Here is a 24,651-nt window from a genome sequence, read left to right on the forward strand (position 1 = left end):
TTAGCCAGGAGGGGTCAGCGAGGAGGGAGCTTAACTATGAGCCTGAGTTTGGATAACATGTTAAGCCAAACCATTTTTTTACTTTATATGTCAACATCTGCAGATTCTGCTATAAAAAGTTTGCAATAATAATAATAAAAGACCAGGAAGGAGATAAAAGAGCCATGAACTCCGTAAACAGCATAGCTCAGTATCCTTGGGTTGCTTATGTGTTAAAGAATATCTCTGACGTCTTTGTTCTTTTTCCTTGAATTGAGAAGGTTTGTTTAGTGAGGGTTTCTAACAAAGTTTTTTTTAATGTAAAAACAAAAGTAGAGACAAAAAAGAAAGTCCAAACAAAGTTACAAAACATAGGAGCACTACAGATTTATTTTACAAACAAACAAATAGAGAGCAGGTGATGGAAAAAAATAAAACGAGCAAGACACATCATGATCACCAAACTTTGCAATTTGGTGGCGAAGATTTGACATGAAAGAAATGAAATCCCACCAAACTGCATAGGAATGTTCTTGGTCTTCCTTATCCTTTGAAACATGTTTGTGAGTTATTTTCTCTGAAATAGACAGAGCATACATATTGTTGTAAGGGACGCGGGTGGCGTTGTGGGTTAAACCACAAAGCCTAGGACTTGCTGATCAGAAGGTCGCGGTTTGAATCCCCGCGACGGGGTGAGCTCCCATTGCTCGGTCCCTGCTCCTGTCAACCTAGCAGTTAGAAAGCACGTCAAAGTGCAAGTAGATAAATACCGCTCCGGTGGGAAGGTAAACGGCGTTTCCGTGCTCTGCTCTGGTTCGCCAGAAGCGGCTTAGTCATGCTGGCCACGTGACCCGGAAGCTGTATGCCAGCTCCCTCGGCCAGTAAAGCGAGATGAGCGCCGCAACACCAGAGTAGGTCATGACTGGACCTAATGGTCAGGGGTCCCTTTACCTTTACCTTTACAGATTGTTGTACCACAAGGAGAGGTTTTAAAGTCCTGTAGTGCTTTTATTTCTGAGCCACAGTTCTCACTGCAGCCAGCTGCCACGTAATTCCTTAGGTCACCCCACAAGTTCAAAAGGGCATTGTGGGAAAACATGGATAGGACATTTAATAATAATAAATAATAAATAATCTTTAAAATCTCGGTGCAAAATTTGGATGCCAGAGGGCATTTCCACCCATAAATGGAGTTTCAAAAGATAGTTGTGTTTCAGAAAATAATTGTGTTTTACACACACACACACACAACACATACATACATACATACATACATACATACATAATGGTTCTGCAGGGATGCCAACTTAAATGAAATATTGTGGGAGCCCAGGTAAGCCCCTCCCCACATAGTCGATCACATGACACTGTGCACGCACACCATTTGAATAGCAATGCCCAGCCCCCTCAAATATTTTAGTGTGGGGACCGAAGCTCCCACAGCCCCTAGGAGTTGGCTTCAGAAAACAGTTATCGCAACTTATATGATCATATGTAAATGGCAAGAGGAATGTGTCCAGGAAGGTGGAGGAAGTCTATTTAAAGAAATCTGGAGCTGTACTACACAGTGAGATGATGTTTCTTGCTTAATTTAATTTTGTCTTTCTCTGAGAGCTAAACAAGATATTCATGACTGGCCCATGAATTATAATATAGGCTCCCACAACAGCTGTAAAACAGGGGTGGGGATTCTGAAGAGAGAGACAGTGAGCAAAAGGAGGTGCTGAAACTCTCCTCACCCTAGATGCTTTTCTCCTACGATCGCCTTCCCCATTTCCTTTCTCATAGTGGGGCATTGGCATCAGAAATGAGCCTGTCTTAATGGACAGCTGCTGTATTCTGAGGCAAAGGAACGCTTAGCATCACTATCCCTGTAGCCCATGCTTTGCATGAAATCTTTTCCCACCCTGCTGTTTTAAAGCTGTTTGGTAGATGTCCATTTTCTTATTTTGGGATCTGCCACAGGAATGTGTAATTCTGCCCTAAGTAAGTACACTGTGCCAATCAGTAAAGTGACATTTCCAAAAGAGAGAATAAACCCCTTTTTTATTAAATTCACCAAGATTAGAATGGAAGCTTTTTGGTGTGTATTTATGTACTTAATCTGAGCACTGGAATGCACTCATCATATTTTGTTCTGATGTACAATATTCAGAAATCAAGCTCGGGACACACACGACAATTTTGCTTATTTGCACCAGAAGTTGGCTATGCACAACACTTACTGACTGATACTCCTCCCTAAGATGTTTTTCGGCTTTTAAAAATAGTTGTCTTAAAGTAGCAAACATTATGCTGTGCTTAAAGGGGGGGGGGGCAAGTGGCCCAATTGAGGCATTGCAGGGAGATAGGAGAAATACAGGTGTATTTATCAGCGTTTGAATTACTGATGAGTACATTTGTCATTTGCATTTCATAGGTGGGAAGAAGCTTCTTGCTACTTGGGGTGGAAGGTGAAGGGTACTGTGACTCCTGTTTGGGGGTCAGTTTCTGTGCATCCTTTAAATGTAAACAAAAATTAATATAGTATTAACTAGAAAAATATTAATAGAACATCCCCCCCCCTTTTAAGAGCCTGGCTAAACTTGACGGTTGATGATTTTTGTGTTGGGTTATCTTAAATTGCAGAAAGCTGGAGATTGCGGAGGTCAAATTTAAACAGCAAAATAGTCTTCTCCCAATGTGGTTTTCTCCCAGTTGGGCTAGCATGGGGCTTCACCTTCCTTCCTTCCTTCCTTCCTTCCTTCCTTCCTTCCTTCCAATGATGGGACTGGTGCAGACAATAATTTGCTACCATCATTTGGCCCTGTGCCATGCCAGTTGAAAATATTCTGCAAGTTCCTATGCGGTTAAAAACTTTTATTTCAAATATTACAGGAGATATGTGATGAGGAAAAAAGCCAGAAGCTATTTTAATATGTCATTCAATGTACTTTATACTGGGGCATGCTGTGGCTATCTTACAATAGGGAAGAGTATAGTTGTATAGGTCTTGAAAGCTTTTACAAGTGTTTTCAGATTTTCAGATATGTTGCATGGTATTTTGAATGCTTATTTAATTTTTCCTCCATCTTTGCAGATCACCACAAGGGAAGATACACCTTCAACACAGGGAACGATAAAGGCGACCCTGGAGCCTGAGGCATTTCGGCCAAATCTTAATGACCCCAGTGAATTGTTACAACCGGAGCAAATTGAAAAGGTATGAAATAAAAAAGGTATGCCGGTCCTCAAAATGATAGGTTTGACATTTTATTTAACATTGCTGTAAAAAGCTGAAGTGTTGAAGTAAATATTGTACTCCTCCTCCTGAAGATGCTGGTATAAACAAGTTACCAAAAATCAATTAAGCATAAAAAGAGAAAATTGTTCATGTGATTGGTTTATTGAAGTAATACATCCTGGCTCCAAAATGTTTCTGGTAAGGTTCAAAACTAGTTAAGTTAGTTCTAGTCTATAGTCTACAATTCATATTTGTGCTCCTTCTCTCTGCATAATAATTGTATGAATAATCCACTTTGGGTGGACTAGAAATTCTATGTACTGTATCTGGTTGTTAATCCAGGATAAGATGTTCTTTAACTGAGGATGAGGGGAGGGTACTATTTATTATGGCTATATCTTACCTCCAGCATCAGAGGTGGTGGAGAGCACAGGTGTTGTTGGCCTCCTGTCCAGCTTTTGTGCTTTCCATGGGTATCTGTTTGGCCACTGTGAAAACATGAAGTAATCGTGACTGACCATGACTTAATCAGTAACTGGGTGCCATGGGAATGTGTCCCACAATTTACAGTATGTCTAGATGGTTCAGCAAGTAATAAAAGGTGAAGTTTTGATCTTTACTATATCCTGCTTGAGACCTGTATTAGTTTACAAAACATCTGCTGGACATTCAACAAAACAATTTAGGTCCCCTGAATTGTTTCTGATGTGGGCAAGACAGACTGTCCGTTGTGCCTAACAACCCAATCCTAAATGCTTTTAGTTGGAAGTAAATCCCCGTGACTTTAGCTCCAGCAATTAACTTTAAAAATACAGTTTGTCCCATTTGTTGTTGTTGATTTGAAATTAAATATTACGACTATTTTGTGTAAAGCAGTTTTAAGTGTTGGACTTGGAGTAATGAACTACAAAAGTCTAGCAAAAGGAAGATAGGTCATATGTGTACGAATTGTCTCATCCCAAAGCTGCTTCTTTTTTAATTAATTAGTCCATTATATTCAGTATATATGCATTATTTGCATCTGTGTTTTTTATTAGCTCACAAAACATCTTCCACCACGAACTATTGGGTATCCATGGACCCTTGTCTACAGTACTGCAAAGCATGGCATGAGCTTGAAGACCCTGTACAGAACCATGATGGGGCTGGACTCACCAGTACTAATGGTAATCAAAGACAGTGATGGACAGGTAAGGAAACAATAAACACTATTCTTCCCCTCTCTCCCCAGTCAAACAAACCCCAAAGTTTAAAACCTCTTAAATTAGCCATCGTATAGCATAGCTACATTTTACATTAACCACAGGAGAGGAGCAATGAGCCAGTGCTGAGTATTGTTTCTCTGCTTAACTTTAATGGAGCAGGGGGCTGGAGAAAAGTAGCCAGAAGCCGTTGCTTGCGTGTGTTTCTGCAATCCTTTCTATCTTATTTTTCCTTTCTCTGGAGAAACTTCAGAAGTCTCAACAGGCAGAGGCTGGCTTACATGTGACTATTCTACATAGGAGGAATATGACATATAGCAAGGTTTTTTTGGTATTGGGATCCTGTAGTCCTTTAAAGGCTGGCAAATTTATTGTGCTGTAGGAAGAAGTATTTTGTCTATGAAAGTACTTAGGTGTTAAGTTTCATAGAGCCTGTTTCATCTGCCACAATTTTTTAAAACAAATTTAGGGTGCTAAAATAGAAGACTCTTGTATTACAACCACATAGAGCCCCAAACCTTAAGACCTGAGTCCATATGGTATCTATATACAGTGGTACCTCAGGTTACATATGCTTCAGGTTACATATGCTTCAGGTTACAGACTCCACCAATCCAGAAATAGTACCTCGGGTTAAGAACTTTGCTTCAGGATGAGAACAGAAGTCGTGCTCCGGTGGCGCGGCGGCAGCGGGAGGCCCCATTAGCTAAAGTGGTGTTTCAGGTTAAGAACAGTTTCAGGTTAAGAACGAACCTCCGGAACGAATTAAGTACTTAACCCGAGGTACCACTGTAGTGGCTTTTTAATGTTCCATAGCACATGGCTTGGCCATTTGCAGCAAAACATCAGAACTAACTTTACTAATGTCACTAGGTTTTGTTTTTTCCTGATTTGGAAATACAGATCTCTGTGGTTCATAATGCTCTTCTCAAGCACAAGGTGAATGTTGGGCTCTAAAAGCACTACTCCACCTCTAATTTCAGTCCATCTGGAAAAACACAAAGGTGTGCTATGATTACTGCTTCTGCTTTCCTTCATTCTCCTGAGCAGAGTTATACAATGCCACAGGAGATAGATAGCACCCCAGAGTTGCATTTTATGGTGCTGCGTTTTGGCAGCTGCACATTTCTTGCTCTGAGCCAATAAGACAGCAGCATGTCTTGTACTGTAGCAGAATAGGAAAGCAGAGGTAGTGAGGTGGAGGAGGAAGGGTGGAGCTCAGTTGAGCAGGACAAGGCTCAAGATTGTTCTATTGTGTTTTCAGGAAGCTGATTTGCTTGTATAAGAGGCACACTGAATTAGCATGCCTGCTGAAAGCAAGCTAAATTCGTTGCAGTGATCCTAACTCTGATAACTGCTGTCCCAAATTGGCTAATCATCACAGACATTAACAATGGCAGTCAGTCACTGCTATTATTTTTATTTTGTTATTTTTTTGCACCAATAAGTACCTCTTTTTGTGTTTCCTGAGTTGATTCTCTGGTTCCTAAGCAAACTGCCATCCGGAATTGTCTTGGAAAAACAGTTACATTAAATACCTTCCTGAAGATAATTAATATTAGCTCAGCATTGTAAGTAAGGAGAAGTAAATTCATTTGATCTGAAGAGAAATTAGTGGAGGGATCTAATTTAATCTGGACATGAAGGAAGACCGTATCAGAGTTCTAATTGTACTGCTTACAGATATATTAAGGAAAGAAATCTCATGAACACCAGATCATTTTAATTATTATTTTTCTAGATCTTTGGGGCACTAGCTTCCGAACCCTTTAAAGTGAGTGATGGTTTTTATGGCACTGGAGAAACCTTTCTTTTTACTTTTTGTCCAGATTTTGAGGTAAGGACTAAAAGAGGTTGGTTGATACAATACTGCATAATTAACATGTGAATTTTATGCTTTTAAGTTGATATTTATCTTAAAAGCCCCCCTCAGAGAATATGTAGAGTTAAGTTTTTGTCAGCTTTCTATAACTTCTCCTTTTGATTGTAATTTTAATGTTTTGCTTTATTTGTCTGTGGACTTCACTCTAATAAAGCAGTTCTTTAAAAAATTGCCCTAAGATGGAATGTCATTGAACTGCAAGATTATGTGTCATCTTCTTAAAATAAGATGAACCTGGTATGAGTGTGCATATAATATTCTATACTAATAATTGACTTCAGTTATTGCCCATAAGCCCTGAATGACTTGGAAGGGAATTATTACTTAAAGGACCTTAAGATCTAGTTCAGAGGGTCTGCTTCAGTGAGCATATGTAACAGTGACTTCTCAGTTATGAAATTCATTTTCTGTAGAGGACTTAAATATACTCAGTGGCCATGGAATGCCAAATTTCAGGGTGGCATTCAGCTAAGTTTTACTTAGAATTGACCCACTGAAATTAATGAATGTGACAAGTTATGTCCGTTAATTTTTATGGGTCTACTATGAGTAAATCTTAACTGAAAACCTCTCTGTCTCTTTGAGGAAAAATCAAGAAACCTGGGAAGGGTGAATAATAGACTCATAGATAGGGTTCCTGAGGGTCATCTAGTCCAACCTTCAATGCAGGAATAGTATGGATATCCTGGAAGAAGGCATAGGAGGCTCACGCTGCGACGTTTTGTAGCAGGTCCTGCTTATAAAGTATTATCCATAGCACTCTCTGAAACAAAAACCATTGACGTTGCTTTACTCCTCTCCCACCCCCGGCCATTTTTTCCCTGGGGGTCGTAATTTCACATAATCACTGTGTCTGGCTGTTGTTTTTTCATTCTTTTAACATTAGACTTTCACGTGGACTGGGGACAATATGTTCTTTCTTAAAGGCGACATGGATGCCCTAGCTTTTGGTGGCGGAGGGTGAGTGATGAATTTATTTATTTTCTTACTAAGGATTGGTTTTTATGGTGGGTTCCCCCTCCACCAGATAAAGCCCTCAGATACAGAAGTGGTATGCTGTTAACTATATTGAACCTTGTAGCTATGATACTTGAATAATAAAACATTACTTTGAAGGAATTATGCAGTCCTGATTATAAATGCAGCTCTTACAGCCTTTTTTCATATATATACTCACTTTGAAGTGGTCTTCTTAAGACACTGTACCATTTCTCCTCTTCTATCTGCTTCTAGACATCTTAATGCTTTTGCTTCTTGATAAATCTATACACTTACCAGTGTTTGCAAATAGAATTTTTTGGGTCACATCCAAGAATTAATCCCCTTTGTTCATGGCCATGTTGACTTCTTTTACATTAAATATTGTTTCCGAGCTATCATTTCCTATAGTATTTCCTTCTCTCTCCCATATAACCTTCATTCACAGTTTCAGTTGAAATGGAATATTCCCTTCATGTGAACAGAATGTCCAAGGGCAGCGAGATATGGAGAGAATAGTGGGAGGTGAAGCAATGTAGAGAGAATAGCTCTAAGGCAGGAATCTGATGCTGTGGGAGTGCAGTTCCCATCATCCCTGACATTTGCAGCTGTTGAGAGTTGAAATCCCCCCCCCAAAAAAAACGCATTTGGAGGGTCACCAGTTCCCTATCGCACTGCCTTTTGCAATCTGGTGCCCTCCCAATGTTAGATTTAGTGCAGGTATAGCATAACGGCTAGCAAACTGAGCTGTGAATTCAAAACGGTGCATTTCAAACACTTGGAACTTGCTATGTAGCCTAAGGTGAGCCACTATTGCTTCAACTTCATCTTATTCCCTGTGCAACACAGGAGAGATGACTCTGTCTCACAGGATTGTTCTAATGATTGCCAGAAGATTGTGTGTGAAGCACATTGAACACATATAAATTCTATGTGGTGTTTGCAGATTAATAGTGATGTGCTGATCCATCTTTATGCAAGCTCCCAAGTTTGCTTTTTTTCTGCCCAGGACCTCTCATCTTCTGCCAAATTCTCTGAACCTTTCCCTCAGGTGTTTCAGTGCTGGATGAATACAAGGAAGACTGGATTCACGTTTTATTAGATCAAAAACTACTTAGTGAGGGACCAGGTTGCATTTCTGTACTGTGCTCTGTCTGCAGGTGCCAAACTTCAGTAGTGTGTGTAACTAAATAGGTGTAACGTAATGCTACCTGATTAGTCTCTGTTCACCCTTCAGTTAAAAGGGATGCAGAAATATTTATGGCAAGGAAAGAATTCCTAGCAAAATGTGCTGGTTTCAAATGCAGATGCAATTGTGTTCGGGGATGGAAAGGAAATGGAACATGCCTGTTGTTCTTGAGTTCTAATCATGTATGTGTTAATTCATGTAAGGAGGGTGGCTTCCTACTGTGGAGAAATAATTCTTTTTTCCATATTCCAGGGGTGAATTTGCACTTTGGCTCGATGGCGATCTCTACCATGGAAGAAGTCATTCTTGCAAAACATTTGGGAATCGCATTCTTTCTAAGAAAGAAGATTTCATTATTCAAGACATTGAAATTTGGGGCTTTGAATAAAATATAAACTGCTACTACAAAAGGTTGTCCCAAACCTGAAATGGATCAGTGCAGCTCAAAAAGCCCTTGAAGCAATATAATGCAGCAATGCCTTTCAAAATTCTCTGCATGGCCATCTAAATACCTTTACATAAAACATTATTTAGGTTATTTTTAATCAGCCTGCTATATTTTTTGAAGGATGTAGCTCTCATAAGTCATAATTGGAGTTTTTACTTTATTGGGGAAGGTAGGTCTCTCTTGTCATGTGGCTTGTCATCCCTGGGTTTCCCCACCCCCACCCCCACTACTCCAAAGCTTTCTCATACTCTTTTGGGCTATTTCATTGAGAAAACATGTATTTACACAAACTGTAGTGAAACATGTCCCTATTGGTCTAAATAAGAGACAAATGGAGATTCTGAAATTTTTGACAGTGATCGGTCTGGGCCATATATTTTTTTTTAACCATTCAGATGGTGCCACTTACTAGACAAAGTATTCATCCACATTCAACGGTGTCATTTCCTTTCATGCGTAGAGAATTCATGTCTGTTGTATTTAACAGTAAAAATGTAGCTGCCCTTATTGATTGTATTGAAGTATTTTGCACAAGCTGTTCATGATCTGCAGGATTGGGACAAATGTTGGGTAACGATTGAGCTACATGGTCAAGAGAAACAAAATACCAATGCTTAGTTGGACAAAGTGAGCGTAATGCAGTGGAGAAGTCATAGCTATAGCAGGGGCATTATATGTTCTAAGACTATGAAACAGATGCATTTTCCTCCCAAACAACATAAAGTGTCAGATATATAGATATATATACTGTTTTATAGTTTTTCTGTTGTAGCTTTGTAGCACATCGTCTCCAGGAATTGCTCCTGTCCAAAAAAAGAGAGAAAATATAGGTGTGGTGTTCTCTCTTTTTTCTTTTGAGTGGATCTATGTTGTAAACTGCAGTTAGCACCAGCTCTGATTCAATGAGGTAATGTACTCTAGGTAGACATTGTAACCCAGTAGACTTGTAATATGCAAACTTTACTGTTCCGTGACCTCAAAATGAAAAACAAGACAGGCTAAAATACAGTTAATCAGTAGCTCTCGTTCACTTTTGTAGGAGAACCGAAAAGCCATTGTGGCAATAATCGCTCAACAACAGTTTGTTTCAAAGCTTATATTCTATGTTTATGCAAAAGCAAAAATTGAAAAAAAAAAGCTGTTAAGTGTGACAGTGAATGATTTTGTGCTGAAATCTCAGCTGTTCCAGATGAACATTGTATATATTTCTTTGTAAATTAATGTTTAAAAGTAGTTTTTGTTATTTTAGAGAGAGAGAGAGAAAGTGTTGATTGACGGGTTGCTTCTAGCACTTTAAATTATTCTAGAAATGGAATAAGAAGCCAAAGGGTTTGGCTTAAATCATTAGCTGTAGTTGTATTGTATGTCGCTAATATAAAGTTCTTTCAGAAGTTCAAACACTTATCGGAAGGATGTTTACTGCTGTGGTAATGGGAAAGGGGATGTTCTAGCTCTACAATATGCTCATGCTTAATACAACTAAACATACAGGGCGTCGTTTTCTGTCTCAATGTATAGCTCTTTACTCCTGTTAGAACATAGTACAATATATGTAGATTAAATGTTTACAAATGAAACTGTAAATAAATTAAATGGCTTTTTCTCCCCTTTGGTCTTCCACAGCAGTATTATTGTCTTTGTGGGTTTAAGACTAACTATAAACAATCCTGTAATGGATTTTAAGTACTATAAGGTCATACTGATATAGAGCAAATAAATCTTAAGTACATGTAACATGAAACTTGAGTCGGGACTTTATTTAGACACACAAATTCCCTGAAGGAAAGAAGGTATTGTTACCGGTATGGTTTCAATTTGGATGGGGGACTGCATGTTGGGTTTCCTGCCTTTTGCAGGGGGTTGGACTAAATGACCCTCAGGATCCCTTCCAACCCTACAATTCGTATGATTCTACCTCTTATTTCCAGTTGTCAGAGTGTGAATGCTGGAGCTCAGTAGCAAAAAAACAGCACCATCCATGCACAGGATGGAAGTTTGAGCAGACTTAGGAGGATCGCAAGCTTTACAGAAATAAAAATTTAACCCCCCCCCAAAAAAACACCCAAGACACCCAGTGAGGTCTGAGAACGTTCAGTGGCCGCATTCATGGACAATGAACTGAAAACAGGTTGGAATGGCTATTTTGGTTTTTCTTGCCTACCAGTGCTTGGCAGAGAACCTATTTCTTCTGAACATGAAGCATAGAGGGTGAAAAATCCAATCTTTTGTCTTTTCATAATAAACAAATTACTTTCCCTAGTATTGTAGACAGTATTAGGGGTCAATAGTATCTTACAGGTTTATAAGGCCCTTTGAAATTTTTACCTAGTTAGAATCTTCCTTTTACCCAACAAAAATATTTTTCATTGCAGCTGTATGCAGAGTTCATGTTGATCAATACTTATTGATGATTTTGTCTGCAATTGCCTGCAAATCTTTTCAAATCTTTTCAAGCATCCTCATCTGAGGGGGTTGCTAGACTTATGGTAACTTGAATCAAAGGAACTGACATGATGTAAACAGCTATGATACTTGCATGGAATGTCCATGTTCAGAGGTGATACAGCTCTGGCTACTGGTCATGGGTAGGGCTGTTCCCTTCTGTGATGCTTATAGGTTCTTGGTGGGCATTTTGCTGGCTATTGCTAGAAAAGATGCTGGCTGAGATGGACCTTGGTATGATCCAGCAAGGCTCTTACATTTTAATCTAGGATTAACCCCCTCTGATTGTTATGGTGAGAAATTTCTGTAGTCGATCCTCTCCAGTGACTGGAGAAATAGGCAAGAGTTGTTCTGCTTGCTGCATGTCACAATATAGTATAGTAATCAATAAGCAACACCTTAATGAATAGCTTCCAATCAGAATAATGCAATGGAACCCACCATGTGTGCATGCGCATAAAGTTTTCTCCAGTACTAGTCCTGCTCAGAGTAGATCCATTGAAATTAGGACGACTAATTTAGGTTATGGTTTCAATTGGTCAATTTTGAGTTGGACTAGCGTTGGATTCAACCAGAGAGAGAGAGTGTATAATGCTTTCTTGCTAATGTAAAAGAACAAGAAGAATTTGATGATTGATGGTTTTTGTATTTGGCAGAAATAATATCCAACACATTATTTTTTGACAACTTACCCTTGCGATCTGCAGACTGAGGACACTTGTGACCCCATTCTAGAGAACTACTGGTACTCAAAGCAGCTCTAAAGTGCACACACCTGTGTATAGAACCTAAGCAAATAATGGCATTATAAAGGGCAAACAATCTTCAAAATGAAATCACATATATAGAGAGAGCTGAAGTAGTACATTAGAACTCAATCTTGCAGTCTCAAAAGCAATCAATTTTTTTGTTCAAGGAGAGTATTGCCTTTTTTCACCACTTATTTCAAAGCACATTGTTTTGCAAACAATGTTAGTATGCAAATCTCTAAAGTCTCATTCCATGCCTATATATGTAGGAAATTTATTCCTTAGCAAAATAAGGAATTTACTGCAAATAAATAAGTTTGTATTGTGAGCCAAAGCATTTTCACCAACCTATCTGTAATGCCTGAAAAACATTTCTGACAATATTAGCTTTATGACTGAAAATAGTCATACATCTTTTTTTCTTCTGTAAGAAGATGTGTGATCTTTCAGTTTGAAAGAGAACATGGGATAGGGGTAGGTTTTGTTTTGGTACATTTTAACATTAAACAGTAAAAGTATAATACTGTTTATCCGGAGGCTTTCCCATACATTTTTCAAGCACTTGTCAATCAGCGTCATAAATACATAGTTATAAAAATAATTAAACACAGAAAAAAAATAGTCCAGCTATACATTTTGAAGCAACTACAGGTTGACTTACATAGTGTATAAAATTGATGCCATCCTGAAGTTTATAGTGACTTAGTAAATATAAATGTGTATATTGCACAGTTTATATAAGTAATGCTACAGTATAGTTTATTATACTTAGTCTAGGAATTATTTATTCTAGATAAATTTGCTGCTGTTACCCCTCTTAAACCCAACAAGCATACAGTATATATTGAACAAATGCAAAGCTACTTGCATTCTGATAGAATGTAAACTTCATTCCCTTATATGCTAATCTACTCTGTGCAGTTCAGCCTTATAAAACTGGCTGAAGAAGCATGAACTTGCTAGTAACATGTAGACATTACTTAAAGGGAGGAGATTCTGACTATTTCTATGACGCAAGCACTCAACATGATGTCCTCTAGCTATTATGGACTACAGGTCCCATGATCTGACCAATGGGTGTGCTGACTGATGGGAATCATAGTCCAAAACACTGGCTACCCCAAGAAGAACGTGGATGTCTCAGCTGGAGTAGTCAACATATAGTTGACCAGGAACTGATAACGCTTTGAGTTATCCCATGAAGAATAGCATTATTCTAGCAAAGTTATTATCACATGGTCATCCCGGCCTTGCCACAACATTTCTCCTTCAAAGTCCAGCATCCCATGCTTCCTGGCCCTCATGAGTATTCCAACGACCTTATCCGAAATACGGACGTATCTTTCAAACAGGTCACCAAAAGTGACTTGGATCTTGCTATCACGGCGGTGCCGAGCCATTGTTCTGATGATGAAGCACATGTCTTTCATCTCTCGGTGGATGTGGTCCTCCGCTCTCTTGGCCCTTTCTGCCGTTTTTGTACCTTCTTTAGGACGGCCATAGCCTTCATCTCCTTTGCGCAGGCGGGTGGACATGGCCAGGTCGTAATCAAACTCCTCACTGAAGGGATTGAGCTTTTGTGTGATCATGTGCTCATCTGCCCAGTCTTCCCATCTCCCTCTCAGATTGTGGACGGGGCTGTATTTCTTGGAGGCCTTGATGCTTCTGTTTGCACTGAAAGAACCAAGAAATAGATGGTTTTTGAACTGCATTAAATGGTAACGGAATGCCTTTTAGTACTGCTCATCTTTTGCTTTAAAGGGCAGGCCACTAGGTGGCATGTTATCACCAATTCTAAAAGTCACATCTTTATAATAGCTTCATCTGAGCATGCTTACAACTGTCTCCTTGCCATCTCTTTTATCTTGGAACGCCAGATTTTGTTCAGGATTGCATTATTACTATTTTCCTGTCAAGAAGAATAACCCTTTATTTAGCTTATTATTTGCTGCATCTGCATGATCCTTTGTCCCATGAGCTCAGGTGGAGGGCAACCTTACCTGATCGTCTCAACACACCTCTGATGAGGTAGTTTGGCTGAAAGTGAATGATGGTCCCAAGGTCACCCAGCGAGCTTCATGGAGCAAGCTTGGTTTTTTCCCCTTCTCTGAAAGGTAGGACCTGAACCAATGGCTTCAAGTTACAAGAAAGGAGATTCCGACTAGACGTTAGGAATTACTTTCTGACAGTAAAAGCTGTTCAACAGTGGAACGGACTCCATTGGAGGGTGGTGGACTCTCCATCATTGAATGTATTTTTTTTAGTAGAAGGTGAATTGCCACCTGTCAGGGATGCTTTAGTTGAGATTCCTGCATTGCAAGGGGTAGAACTAGATGACCCTCAGGTACCTTCCAACTCTACAGTCCTATGATTCCATGATTCTGAGTTCCAGGGTGGACATCGTAGCACTCTAACCTCTATACCACACAGTGCTGTAGTATAATAAAACATACATTAAATCACACATTTCCTGTGTCAGCCTGTCCAAATCGAAAATTCTTCACAGTTCCACTGGAAGATCCCAAGGAAACAAATTTCACTGTTATAATGGCACAGGAACCAAAAGCATCTCTGTGCCCACGGTATCTTAAAATTTGGTACATTAAGGGCTAAGATGTCATGATACAGCTGGGGCGTTCCTTTCACAGCTCCTCTGGCCCTGTAGAAAACTACACCTCCCATCTAGACTTCTCTCTCCCAATCATCTTTACCTAGCCTATGGGGAGTTGATGGGGTGGCATAATTCCAACCAAAAGTCTTCGATTCGGCTAGGGGGTAGGACTGCTGAATGAGGTGGCTGTGGCCCTGGAGCCCACCTGAAAGTGGAACGAGGCTCACTGGTAGCCCTGTCCCACCATTTGAGGAACCCTGTCCTAAGGGAATGCAGCCCTTGACAGCAAAAGGGGCCCCTTGCTCCTAGTTTTGTCCATCCCTCCCCCCCCCCCCAGCTCCTATTTACAGCCATCTCCCTTTTGAAACCGCTGCTCTGTTTTCCGAATTCCGGGACAACCTTGCATGCTGCCATTCAGCTATAGCTCTGAATACTTGGAAAGGTCAGTCCGAACAGCATTCCATCTGCTGAATGTCCCTCTGTTGTTACAAGTCCAATGATAATGCATGTGAAATACGTTAAGTGAAATGGTACGCCTAAGCTTCAGGGAGGGGAAAAAACCCATTATAGCTCACCAAAGCACCTATATTCTGAACCTTCTTTCTGATATCTTTGCTATCTGCTCAGTCACGCAGAGGGCAGATGCAGATACAGTACAGCAGCTGTCCTCTTCCCAATCTCCCGGTCTATGACCTCTTAGGCCTTGCGTGCCTTCCCCTCCTCCTTGTCTGATTCCTGCAAAGTTACAAAGGCTGGAAGTGGTGAGGGAAAGGAAAGCAGCTGCAAAGATACCTTAAGTTCCTGGATCCTATTTTAAAACTTCTGATTGCTTTGTGCCTCTGACATTTGCTCCCACCCCCTCCATTCTTCCCACTTCTTTTAATCCTCCTTTCAAACTAAATACTATTATCACCTTCCCATTTTAATCTTCTCCTTAGTGGGCTAGATTAGCACCACTTGTTTTGCTTTTGGTTTGCTGCTTTGACACCCAAACACAATCCAACGCCGACTCTCTCTCCTTTTCCCATAGGAATCTTCTGCTGTGACACTTCCTGCCTCTGTTTCCCTTTCATAATTTCTTTTCCAATTTTTCATTTTTTTTATTAGAAAGGGCCAGCTGAGTCCTCTGTACTATTAGCAGCCCAATGCTGGGAAACGTCAATTGATTGGGTCAGAAGTATTATCTGAAACAAAACGGGGACTCAAAGAGCATCACCCTTGCTATGGCCACAGGCACATCACAGAAGCATCACAGAAGGGACCACTTTAAATAGTCATAGCTTCCTTGTTGTTTGTTAAGGGTGCTGAGAGTTGTTAGGAGACTCATTTTCTCCTCACAGAACTACAGTTCCCAGAATGCCTTAATCTTTACAGGGAACTCTGAGGATTGCAGCTCTGTGAGGGGAATAAGGGTCTACCAACGACTCCCAGAACCCTGATCAAACTCCTGCTCCCATAATTCTTTGGGGAAAGCCATGACTGTTTAAAGTGGAACCATAGTGCTTTAAATGCACAGTGTGAATGTGGCCTATGACGTTCCAGATTACCAAATAGGCAAAGCATGCACTGGCTTATGGGCCCCATGCTTTTTAGGGGCCTGGCGACAGTGGATCAAAATAATATTGATATGATCTTGAAAGAAAATTACAATCAATATTTCTCAGCTCAATATTATCCCACTAGAGCATGAGCACAAGGGGGAACATGAGATTTTGACTGCCATGGGGCCTCCACAGGGTTTAATCCAGCACTGGGCTTCTTCCTGAGGCTGGTAGCATTAACAGACATGGAGTCGAAGGGCATTTACCAGCAACTCTAGACTACAACTTCACATGGTCTGAGGCAGAGGCAGGAACGTGTGGTCTTCTAGTGCATCCTTAACTGTTGGCCATGAACTGCTGTTCAGCAACATCTTGAGGGTCAGGGAAGGATCTTTGTGTTTCACAGCTATGTGCCATTGAGAAGGGCACTAGGCTGCTCTAGACCTTGTGGTACATGTCAGGAGTGGACTGAACTGAGTTCTGGTGGAGCTGGATTCAAACGTTCTACTCTGCACCCAAACAGCCTGGAGTGGAGCCAATAGGGTTTACCTATTACTACAGTATATAGCAGTGATCTTGTCCAGAGCCACTGTGGTGTATGTCAAAATAAGAACAGGGAGACCTGAGTTTAGACCCCAGACATCCATAAAGCTCACTGGGTGTCCTTGAGCTACCCTGGGCACCATCCCAGAATCCCTTTTTAGTGTTCTCCCCTCACACAATTACAGTTACGCTGGAAGAAGAGCAAAGGTATGTCTGCTGGACTTGTTCCTGCCATTATGCGCTTGCTGCCTCCCTGATTTTTTATTTTAGCAGGGTGGGGGGAGTCTTAAGTAAGGAGCCGGGTGTGTGTGTAGGTTCCTCTTGCAGTTTAGAACCCTGTTCCCTAGTACTGTTGTGAGAAGGAAGGAGGGAAGGAAGGAAGGAAGGAAGGAAGGAAGGAAGGAAGGAAGGAAGGAAGGAGTGTAGGGGAGAAGTTTTTTACATGACTTGGTTCCATTGAGGAAATGAAGGTTAGAAATGTGCTTGTTATTGTTGAATTTCTGAGAGTTCTTCCAGACCTGTTAACCACCAGAAGGATCAGAACAGGGTGGTGCAATTGGTTTGGGTGCCACACTTCAGGGATTGCCAAAACAATGTTGTAGAACAGAGTGTGAGAGAGGGGGTGCTGAATTTTAGCATTGCACAGGGCGCTGCTGAAATCTGAGAACCAAAAGTCTGCCTGTGATCAGAACAGCAAACACAATCTGAAAGAGGAACTATTGTACCCTCTCTCTCCCTCTCCCTCTCCCTCTCTCTCTTCCTCAAAGGTATGTTTCCCTGCCACTTCAGTGCTAGGCCAGCCATGTGAGAACCAACCATCTGGGTGCAAGCCAAGCTAGGCATACTGAGGAAATGCAAAGGTCTTTCAAAACGACCTTGCAACTTCATGGAATTCAAAACTTTGTAGTTCTGTATAAACACACTGGGATTTCTTTAGTGCCACTTGCCTGTTACTTTCCTCCAAGGCATTGTTTTTTAAGTAGGGAGGAAAACACTCGGTGTCCTATTAACACAGCCCAAAGTGTGGGTGGTTTGTGTTTTGTCCACACAGACATATTGCCAGATAGTTACTGCTAGAGTAGGTTATATTTATTTCTCTTTATTTAAAGCATCTTTATCCTGCCAAAAAAAAAAAGGGGGTTCACATGAGGTGGCTCTGCAGGTACGACCTTGTGTCATTTAACGCGCCTCCATACAGAAAATAGTCCCTACACATAGAAAGCTAGATGTTAGGGAGGTTTTTAGACTAGCCATGTTCCTTACCGGCCAGCTCTCTATGTGCAGGAAATAGTTGTTTATGAAAGAGGACTGAATTATGTGGGCTTCTCCATTGGCAATCTGGTGGTACAATCCAGACAGAGGTTTATTGCTTGAATGAGAACCAAATTACAGGTAATGGGGGGTTCAGTGTTTAGGTAAAGCAGATGCCAATGGGTGCGAATGGAGCAGGAGCTTGTGAGGAAAGGGAGGAGAAATTGAAATCCTTTCCAGCAAAGTCTGCCATCCAATTAGCTATACATCAACCTGCGTTTTTCTACATGTGGAGTAACAAAAGTTGTTGGGGAGAATATTGTGTTTTTCAAGCGGACACTCAGCTGGCAAGGGATGTATTGCAGCCCAAGGACTTCATTTTCTTTCTCAAGGGCAGAATTTTTTTTTAAGGCAATTTCCTTCATAGGACGACACCAGTTTGAAGGAAAATTTCCCCTCACATGGCAGGCCAATCTCCATCTTTAGCGATTCGCCAATCTGACTCATGACGAGAGAAAATTCATGAGGTAAAATTAATACCACTGGAACATGTACACAACAATGCTAATCAATGATGATGATTTAAGGTGGGCACCTTCAGCCTCAGGCTCCACGGTGGGTTACAACATTATAATACAATATTAAAAACAGTTTAATCACAAAAACAAGGTGGGTCCTGAACATATACACCTCAAATGTGAAAAGCCAAATGCAAAGAGGTGCATGGGCCTGCAAAAACTAATTCTGAGGGCTGGTTTGCCTGAGGCAGTGAGATAGAATATTTATTATTTCATTTTATTTGGACCTCCAAAGAGGTCAAGGTGGCATATATGGTTCTCTCCCTCCTCATTTTATCCTTACAACTCCTCAGTGAGGTAGGCTATGCTGAAAAAAAAGGGGGGGGAATGACTGGCCTACCTAAGGTGACCAGCATGCTTCATGGTTGACTGAAGATTTGAACCCTGGTTTCTGAGATCCTAGTCTACCATCCTAACCATGACTGGATTGACCTAAGTCTCTTCGTTCAGCTGCTCTTTAGATTTTAAGGTACATACTAATCTTTATTAATATTTTTCTTGCACACTTTTTAGTGCCAGATCCTTGCAAACCACCTTTATGGAGGGATGTTAAAAACAAAACAATTGGCAGATATAATAAAAACAGCACCAGAGAAATCCTATGCTGGGAGCTAGCAAAATAAAAATAAAATAAAATAAATCTTTACCGCTTCTGAACAGTCGTGTTAAGGTGAAGCTCTTCAGAAAATATTTGAGAAGTTCATGTGACTCTGGCTAAAGGTTACTTACATCATCACTACGGTTGCATTTTATTTTTAGTGAGTAGTTCATGTTAATCTGGGCTGGCTCCAGGATGAATTGAATGGGCTGTTTAGTGGAAATTGTATATGTGTGGCAAATTTGACCCTCTTCTTTTCAGGAATAGATCTGAATTGGCAATGAAGCCATCCAAAGTTACTGGGAATACAGAATAGAAATGTTGGGCCATTGGTCAAAATTAAGACTACAGAACTATATCCTCCAGACAGATTCCTATAAAAACAGGAAGTTTGCCTGCTTGGCAGTGTCCCACCAGTCCTAATTTTAGGTTTCTAGTTCAAGTGGGTGAGTGGACTGGCCATGATCCTTGACAGCTTGAAGGTTTTACAGTCTCAAGTGGGTGCGAAAGTCAGTACCCCACTCCTGTGATAGTTTTACACCCTGTTTAAACAGGTGTGAATGACTATGCAGGGATACAGAAATGAGTGGAGAAGCCAGCTTGGTAATAGGATGGGGGGGGGGGAGAGTCCAGGTTGCTCTGGCAGTAAAACAGACTAGACTAGGAGCATTCCAAAACAGATAAATATCACATGATTTTTCTCTCCCTGCCTCCACTGCAGGACAAGGTATATTGCTATTTTATGTCAATTGTTTAAGTTACAGTGAATGTCCAAAATTTGGTGAGTATTGTCAATATCAGACTAGTATTTCATGAACGTTCAGCGAGGATATAGCCAGCCAATCTCACAAGGCTTGTTGTGAGGCTAATGTTTGGGGACTGGGGGGGATGAATCCCGAGCTTCTTGTTTTATTCTTTTTGTAAACTGCTTTGAGGTTTTTCTGTTTTTGTTTTTTGCAATCAAGTGGGGTGTGTGTGTGTGTGTGTGTGTGTGTGTGTGTGTGTAAGGAAGCAAACAAACAAACAGTATATAAGCTACATCTTTGGGTACATTTATAATAATTGAATATTGCATTAAAAAAAGCAAAAGTACAGGAATGCCTTGGGACTTTGAGGACTCCCAAGACTGGGGCTTGGTTCAGGATTTCAAGGTCCAGCTGGTGAAAGGTAAAGGTAAAGGACCCCTGGACAGTTAAGTCCAGTCAAAGGCGACTATGGGGTTGCAGCGCTCATCTTGCTTTCAGGCTGAGGGAGCTGGCATTTGTCCACAGACAGCATTCTGGGTCATGTGGCCAGCATGACTAAATCGTTTCTGGCGCAACAGAGGACTGTGACAAGTGCCAGAGCACATGGAAACACTGTTTACCTTCCCACCTCAGTGGTACATATTTATCTACTTGCACTGGCATGCTTTCGAACTGCTAGATTGGTAGGAGCTGGGACAGAGCAACGGGAGCTCATCCCGTCTCACGGATTTGAACTGCTGACCTTCTGATCAGCAAGCCCAAGAGGCTCAGTGGTTTAGACCACAGCGCCACCCGCATCTCCTCCAGCTGGTAAAGGACCATAGCTCAGTGGCGGAGCATCTATGTGCTTTACATGCAGAAGGCACCAGGTTTGAACCCTAGCATCTCTGGGTGCTGAGAGAGAATCCTGTCTTAAACCCCGAAGAACTGCTGCCAATCAGTGTGAACACTACTGAGCTAGATAGCCAATGGTCTGACTCAGTATACTCTGGCTTCTAATGTTCCTATGTATGGAAATGATCAGCACTGCAAAAACTGAAAGGTTTTTCAAAACCACCACCCTTTCATCTGTGCAGCTGTGTGAGAATGGTGGCTTAAGTTGAAGGGCACTTAAATGAAACTGAAAAGTAAATGTGGGGAAAGTACAGAACTGCAGGTGTCGTGAACCTGTCCTATAAATCACTTTCTTGTCATTATTCCTTTGGTGTGTTCAATTGCTACATGACACGTCTGGTGGCAACTCATGTGGTTCTGGCCAAATGCTTTTCTTTCTTTCTTTTTTAAGCAAAGAAAATGTTGCCGTCATTATTCTTCTACGTAGGGCAGGTGAAGTGGCTGCACACAGCTATAGGTACTTTGCAGTAGTTTTTCTTCCTGCAAACAACAGATCGGAAATTGTCCCTCTTTCCAGATTTGCATTGTGTGGATAATTGGCATTTCATAAAGGCCAGTTGCATGGGAGGGGCAGGGCAAAATCCAGCTGTGTGCAGCTTTCTCCTACAGAGTAAGCTAATAAGCATCTCCTTCTGTCTCTCCAAGCGGCTAGTACAAACTTTCGTCCACTAGGATACTAGAAGTAGCTATTCTAACAGTTATGTATTAAAATAGTTGTTTTACTTTGTTTTTAGAGGTGAGTGGCAGGTAATTAATTGTAGAATATTAGTAGTAACTATCTATCTATCTATCTATCTATCTATCTATCATCTATCTATCATCTATCTATCTATCTATCTATCTATCAATCATCATCAATCTTTATAGATCTGTGACAGCTGAAGTTTGAGCCGCCTGTAATCTCTCTATACATGCAGTAGATGACAAAATAGGATGTTTAGCCATGTGACATGTTGGTGGCCACTAAACTCATTGGCTAAAGAAAAAGGATTATACAAATTAATGGATGATAGATCTAGCAACAGCCCTTAGGTATGATAAAGCTAAATAGAACTGTCAGAGCTGCTTCAAGATCCTAGCTCACAGAGGATCACGCTAGCCAGCGGTCATTAAGTAAAAGTCTTTATTGAATTACAGTTTCCATTCTCACGCTGCTGTCTGCAACTCTACGTCTACTAGCTAGATCGGCGAGGCTCCGTCTGAGTCTCCGCCCCGTGCGCACCAACTTAATATCCTAGCCTTGCTCCACCTTTTCCTCCTGACTGTCCTCCTCTGGGTCCCTCTACCCCCCGGGGCTTCTTCCTTCCGGGATTCTTCTGACGCTGACCCAGACCCTTCTGCCTCCTTGCGCCGGGCTTTAGGACCCGGTTCCCTTTCGGGGCTGCTCACTGCGCCGCCTTCCTCTGCATTTGAACTTGGCGCGCGCGCCCAACCTTCCACTTTCCTCTTAACCGTTTCTTCGCTCCCCGATGGAGGTGTGGCCACTCCTGACTCCTGCCCTCCCTCCTGTGGTGAGCTGCCAGCGCTTCCCTCCTGGCTCCTTTCCTCTTCCCTGCTTCCTGGCGGTGACGCTGGTCCCGATTTCCAGCTGCTCCCCCCTGAGTCTCCTCTGGCTCTATCTTCCTGGGGTGCCTCCCTAGACTCCCCCCTTGCCCTGGCCACTGGTGCTCCTTTCTGTGAATCCTCTGATTCACTGGAAAGACTGGGAGATCTCGGGTCGTCGTCATCACTCATCCTTTCCTCTGTCTCCTCCCCTTCGCTCTCTGTTTCCTCCCTTGCCCGTGCCTCTGCACCTAAACCCCTGACAAGAACATTCATTTCCAGAAGCATGAATATCAGGTGTTGCATCCGTGGTTTTCGTTTGTACTTCATGGAAGCACCTAGCTAACAGATGGAAACATCTGAAAACTTTAACACCAGTGCTAGAGTTACCCAAGTTGGCCCCAAGTGATGTAGGTTCAGGGGTCTTCCAGATAACATCTTTATTCAGTGGACTTGTTGCAGCAGAGTGTTTTAATCCACTTTAATTGTGCAAACCAACGTTTGCTGTATGCAACTGAACCTCTCCTGAAAAACACTGTCATTATGGAGCCGTCATGTGACTACAGTATAACCCACCAACCATAGCCTAGTATTTCCATTGTTAGGGTTATTTCAAAGACAGTTGAAAAAATTTTTTACTGCACATGTTAGCATCTGCTATACCCAAAGGTCACTGGAAACTGCTTCTGTGTGAGGACTCCTCATGGGTCCTTACATGGGCCATTGTGCTGACCAGTTAATCACACACCCAATGATTTATTCTCCACCCACTGCCGAAATGTTCTTGATGTAGCATCATGGGAGAGACATTGTAGTGATGGCTGAACATGAGCCCACTTCGCAGAAATGTAAATGATGTATAAATGCCTTAAATAATAATAAATGCCTTTAATAAATAAAGCATCCATCAGATGGAAGCAGTTTCAAGGGGGGCCGATCTCCACCTGGCAGGCTCATTGGGTGAAGCAGCCCTTGTGAAGCCCACCTAGACCTACACTTGGAAAACTCGACTATTACTCACAGTGATGATGAAGGCCGTTTTATCCTCACAGTCCGTATTTCTTGACTACTGTTGTCAGCATCCAGTTTCTCCTCTGCATCTCCGCCATAACCGCTGTCCTCGGTATCTAAGCTGTCGCTACGATAATTCTGTAGTTCCGGTTCATCGGCCTTATCTTCCTGTTCCACCTGTTTCCACCCCTTAGTCAGCTCCGACACCAGGTTAGAACACTTCCTCCTCCTTGTAGGGGACATTTTGCCACTGAGAAGCTTATCAATGTCTTCAGTACTCTTGTTTGTTGACGAACACCCATTGTCTTTTTCATACTTGTCGCTGAGGAGACTCACGCCACTGCCTCTTTCGTACGCTTTACTTACAATGGTCTTTGTCACCTCTTTGCTTCTGATGCTAAGTTTCTGGAGGGCTTCGTTTGATTCACTTGGGGCCTGCTCTCCATTTTCTTTTGGCTCCTGATGTACTGATGGGAAGGACACACCATCTTTCGACTGGTCTTTCTTGAAATCGGTTGGTGGCTTGGGATACACCCTCTCCCTTGGGGAATTCTCCTCAGAGGGCACCCATCCACTGGGCTCCTGGACTTGTTTCGTATGGTGGTCAGATGCCCACTGCTGCCAACCCCGTGCCAAGCTGATGACGAGGCTAGCCGTACGGATCTTTCTGATGGCCCTTTGAGCAGGGGTGTTCTTCTTCAGCTGTTCTTCTGGAGACATTGTGTTGCCTGTGGCTTCCTCACCCATCCTTGCGTTAACACCACTTAGTTAAGGCTGCCCTGTGGCAAGTAACTGGCAGAAGGGAATGGTAGGGATTTAAATAGATGGTGGTGGGGATTTATGATGCTGGAAAGTATGGGAAGCATTTCTCACATGGAAAGAGGATCCTTACTCTGACAGTGTTCTTTTTTTAAAAAGCCCAGGCTTGCATTTCACCGCAGCAGATGGGACACTGGATATGGTAAACATGGATGACGCAGGACAGCCACAGCTGTGATGGAAATTAACAGACCTGTATGCGCCCTCGCTAAAGGTACCTTAGTCATGCATTCGGTTTGACAGTAAAATGTGTTTTATGCAGCGGAATTTGCTTAATGGGATGGTTTTTGCTCTTTGCACTCTTAGAAGAAGGCAAATCAGTCAATGAAAACGCTTGGAATTGGGCAATGCCAGTACAAAATATGGTTTGAAGCTCAACATCAAAAAAACGAAGATCATGGCCACTGGTCCCATCACCTCCTGGC

At 41.7% G+C, this 24,651-nt stretch overlaps 2 protein-coding genes across 10 annotated transcripts in view; one reads left to right on the forward strand and one right to left on the reverse strand.

Moving 5' to 3' along the window:
• The window catches only part of OXR1 (oxidation resistance 1), a 189,363-nt gene extending 178,855 nt beyond the window's left edge, over positions 1-10,508 (forward strand). For all 9 annotated transcript variants that reach the window (XM_081204469.1, XM_081204474.1, XM_081204470.1 and 6 more), the window contains 5 exons: positions 3,059-3,181; positions 4,240-4,392; positions 6,146-6,241; positions 7,173-7,246; positions 8,706-10,508. In XM_081204469.1, the coding sequence (XP_081060595.1) occupies positions 3,059-3,181; positions 4,240-4,392; positions 6,146-6,241; positions 7,173-7,246; positions 8,706-8,841 (582 nt within the window). In that variant the 3' untranslated portion in view covers positions 8,842-10,508. The remainder of the gene's footprint in view (positions 1-3,058; positions 3,182-4,239; positions 4,393-6,145; positions 6,242-7,172; positions 7,247-8,705) is intronic.
• Positions 10,509-10,632: 124 nt separating this feature from the next.
• Positions 10,633-24,209, reverse strand: ABRA (actin binding Rho activating protein). Its single transcript, XM_081204888.1, has 2 exons — positions 23,418-24,209; positions 10,633-13,766 (listed from the first exon to the last, which is right to left on the reverse strand). Exons 1-2 carry the CDS (start codon positions 24,152-24,154, stop codon positions 13,304-13,306), a joined length of 1,200 nt encoding a protein of 399 aa, XP_081061014.1. The 5' UTR covers positions 24,155-24,209; the 3' UTR covers positions 10,633-13,303.
• Positions 24,210-24,651: the final 442 nt, after the last annotated feature.

This window comes from Podarcis bocagei (genome assembly GCF_964188305.1).
Source record: "Podarcis bocagei genome assembly, chromosome: 8".
Lineage (NCBI taxonomy): Eukaryota > Metazoa > Chordata > Lepidosauria > Squamata > Lacertidae > Podarcis > Podarcis bocagei.

What these genes read in the sequence shown, in the direction of transcription:
- ABRA (XM_081204888.1), bottom strand. Translation starts at nt 24,154, where the DNA reads ATGGGTGAGGAAGCCACAGGCAACACAATGTCTCCAGAAGAACAGCTG. An exon ending in AAACGGCCTTCATCATCACT is followed by an intron (nt 13,767 to 23,417) that starts GTGAGTAATAGT and finishes TGGTTCTTTCAG; the next exon opens with TGCAAACAGAAGCATCAAGG.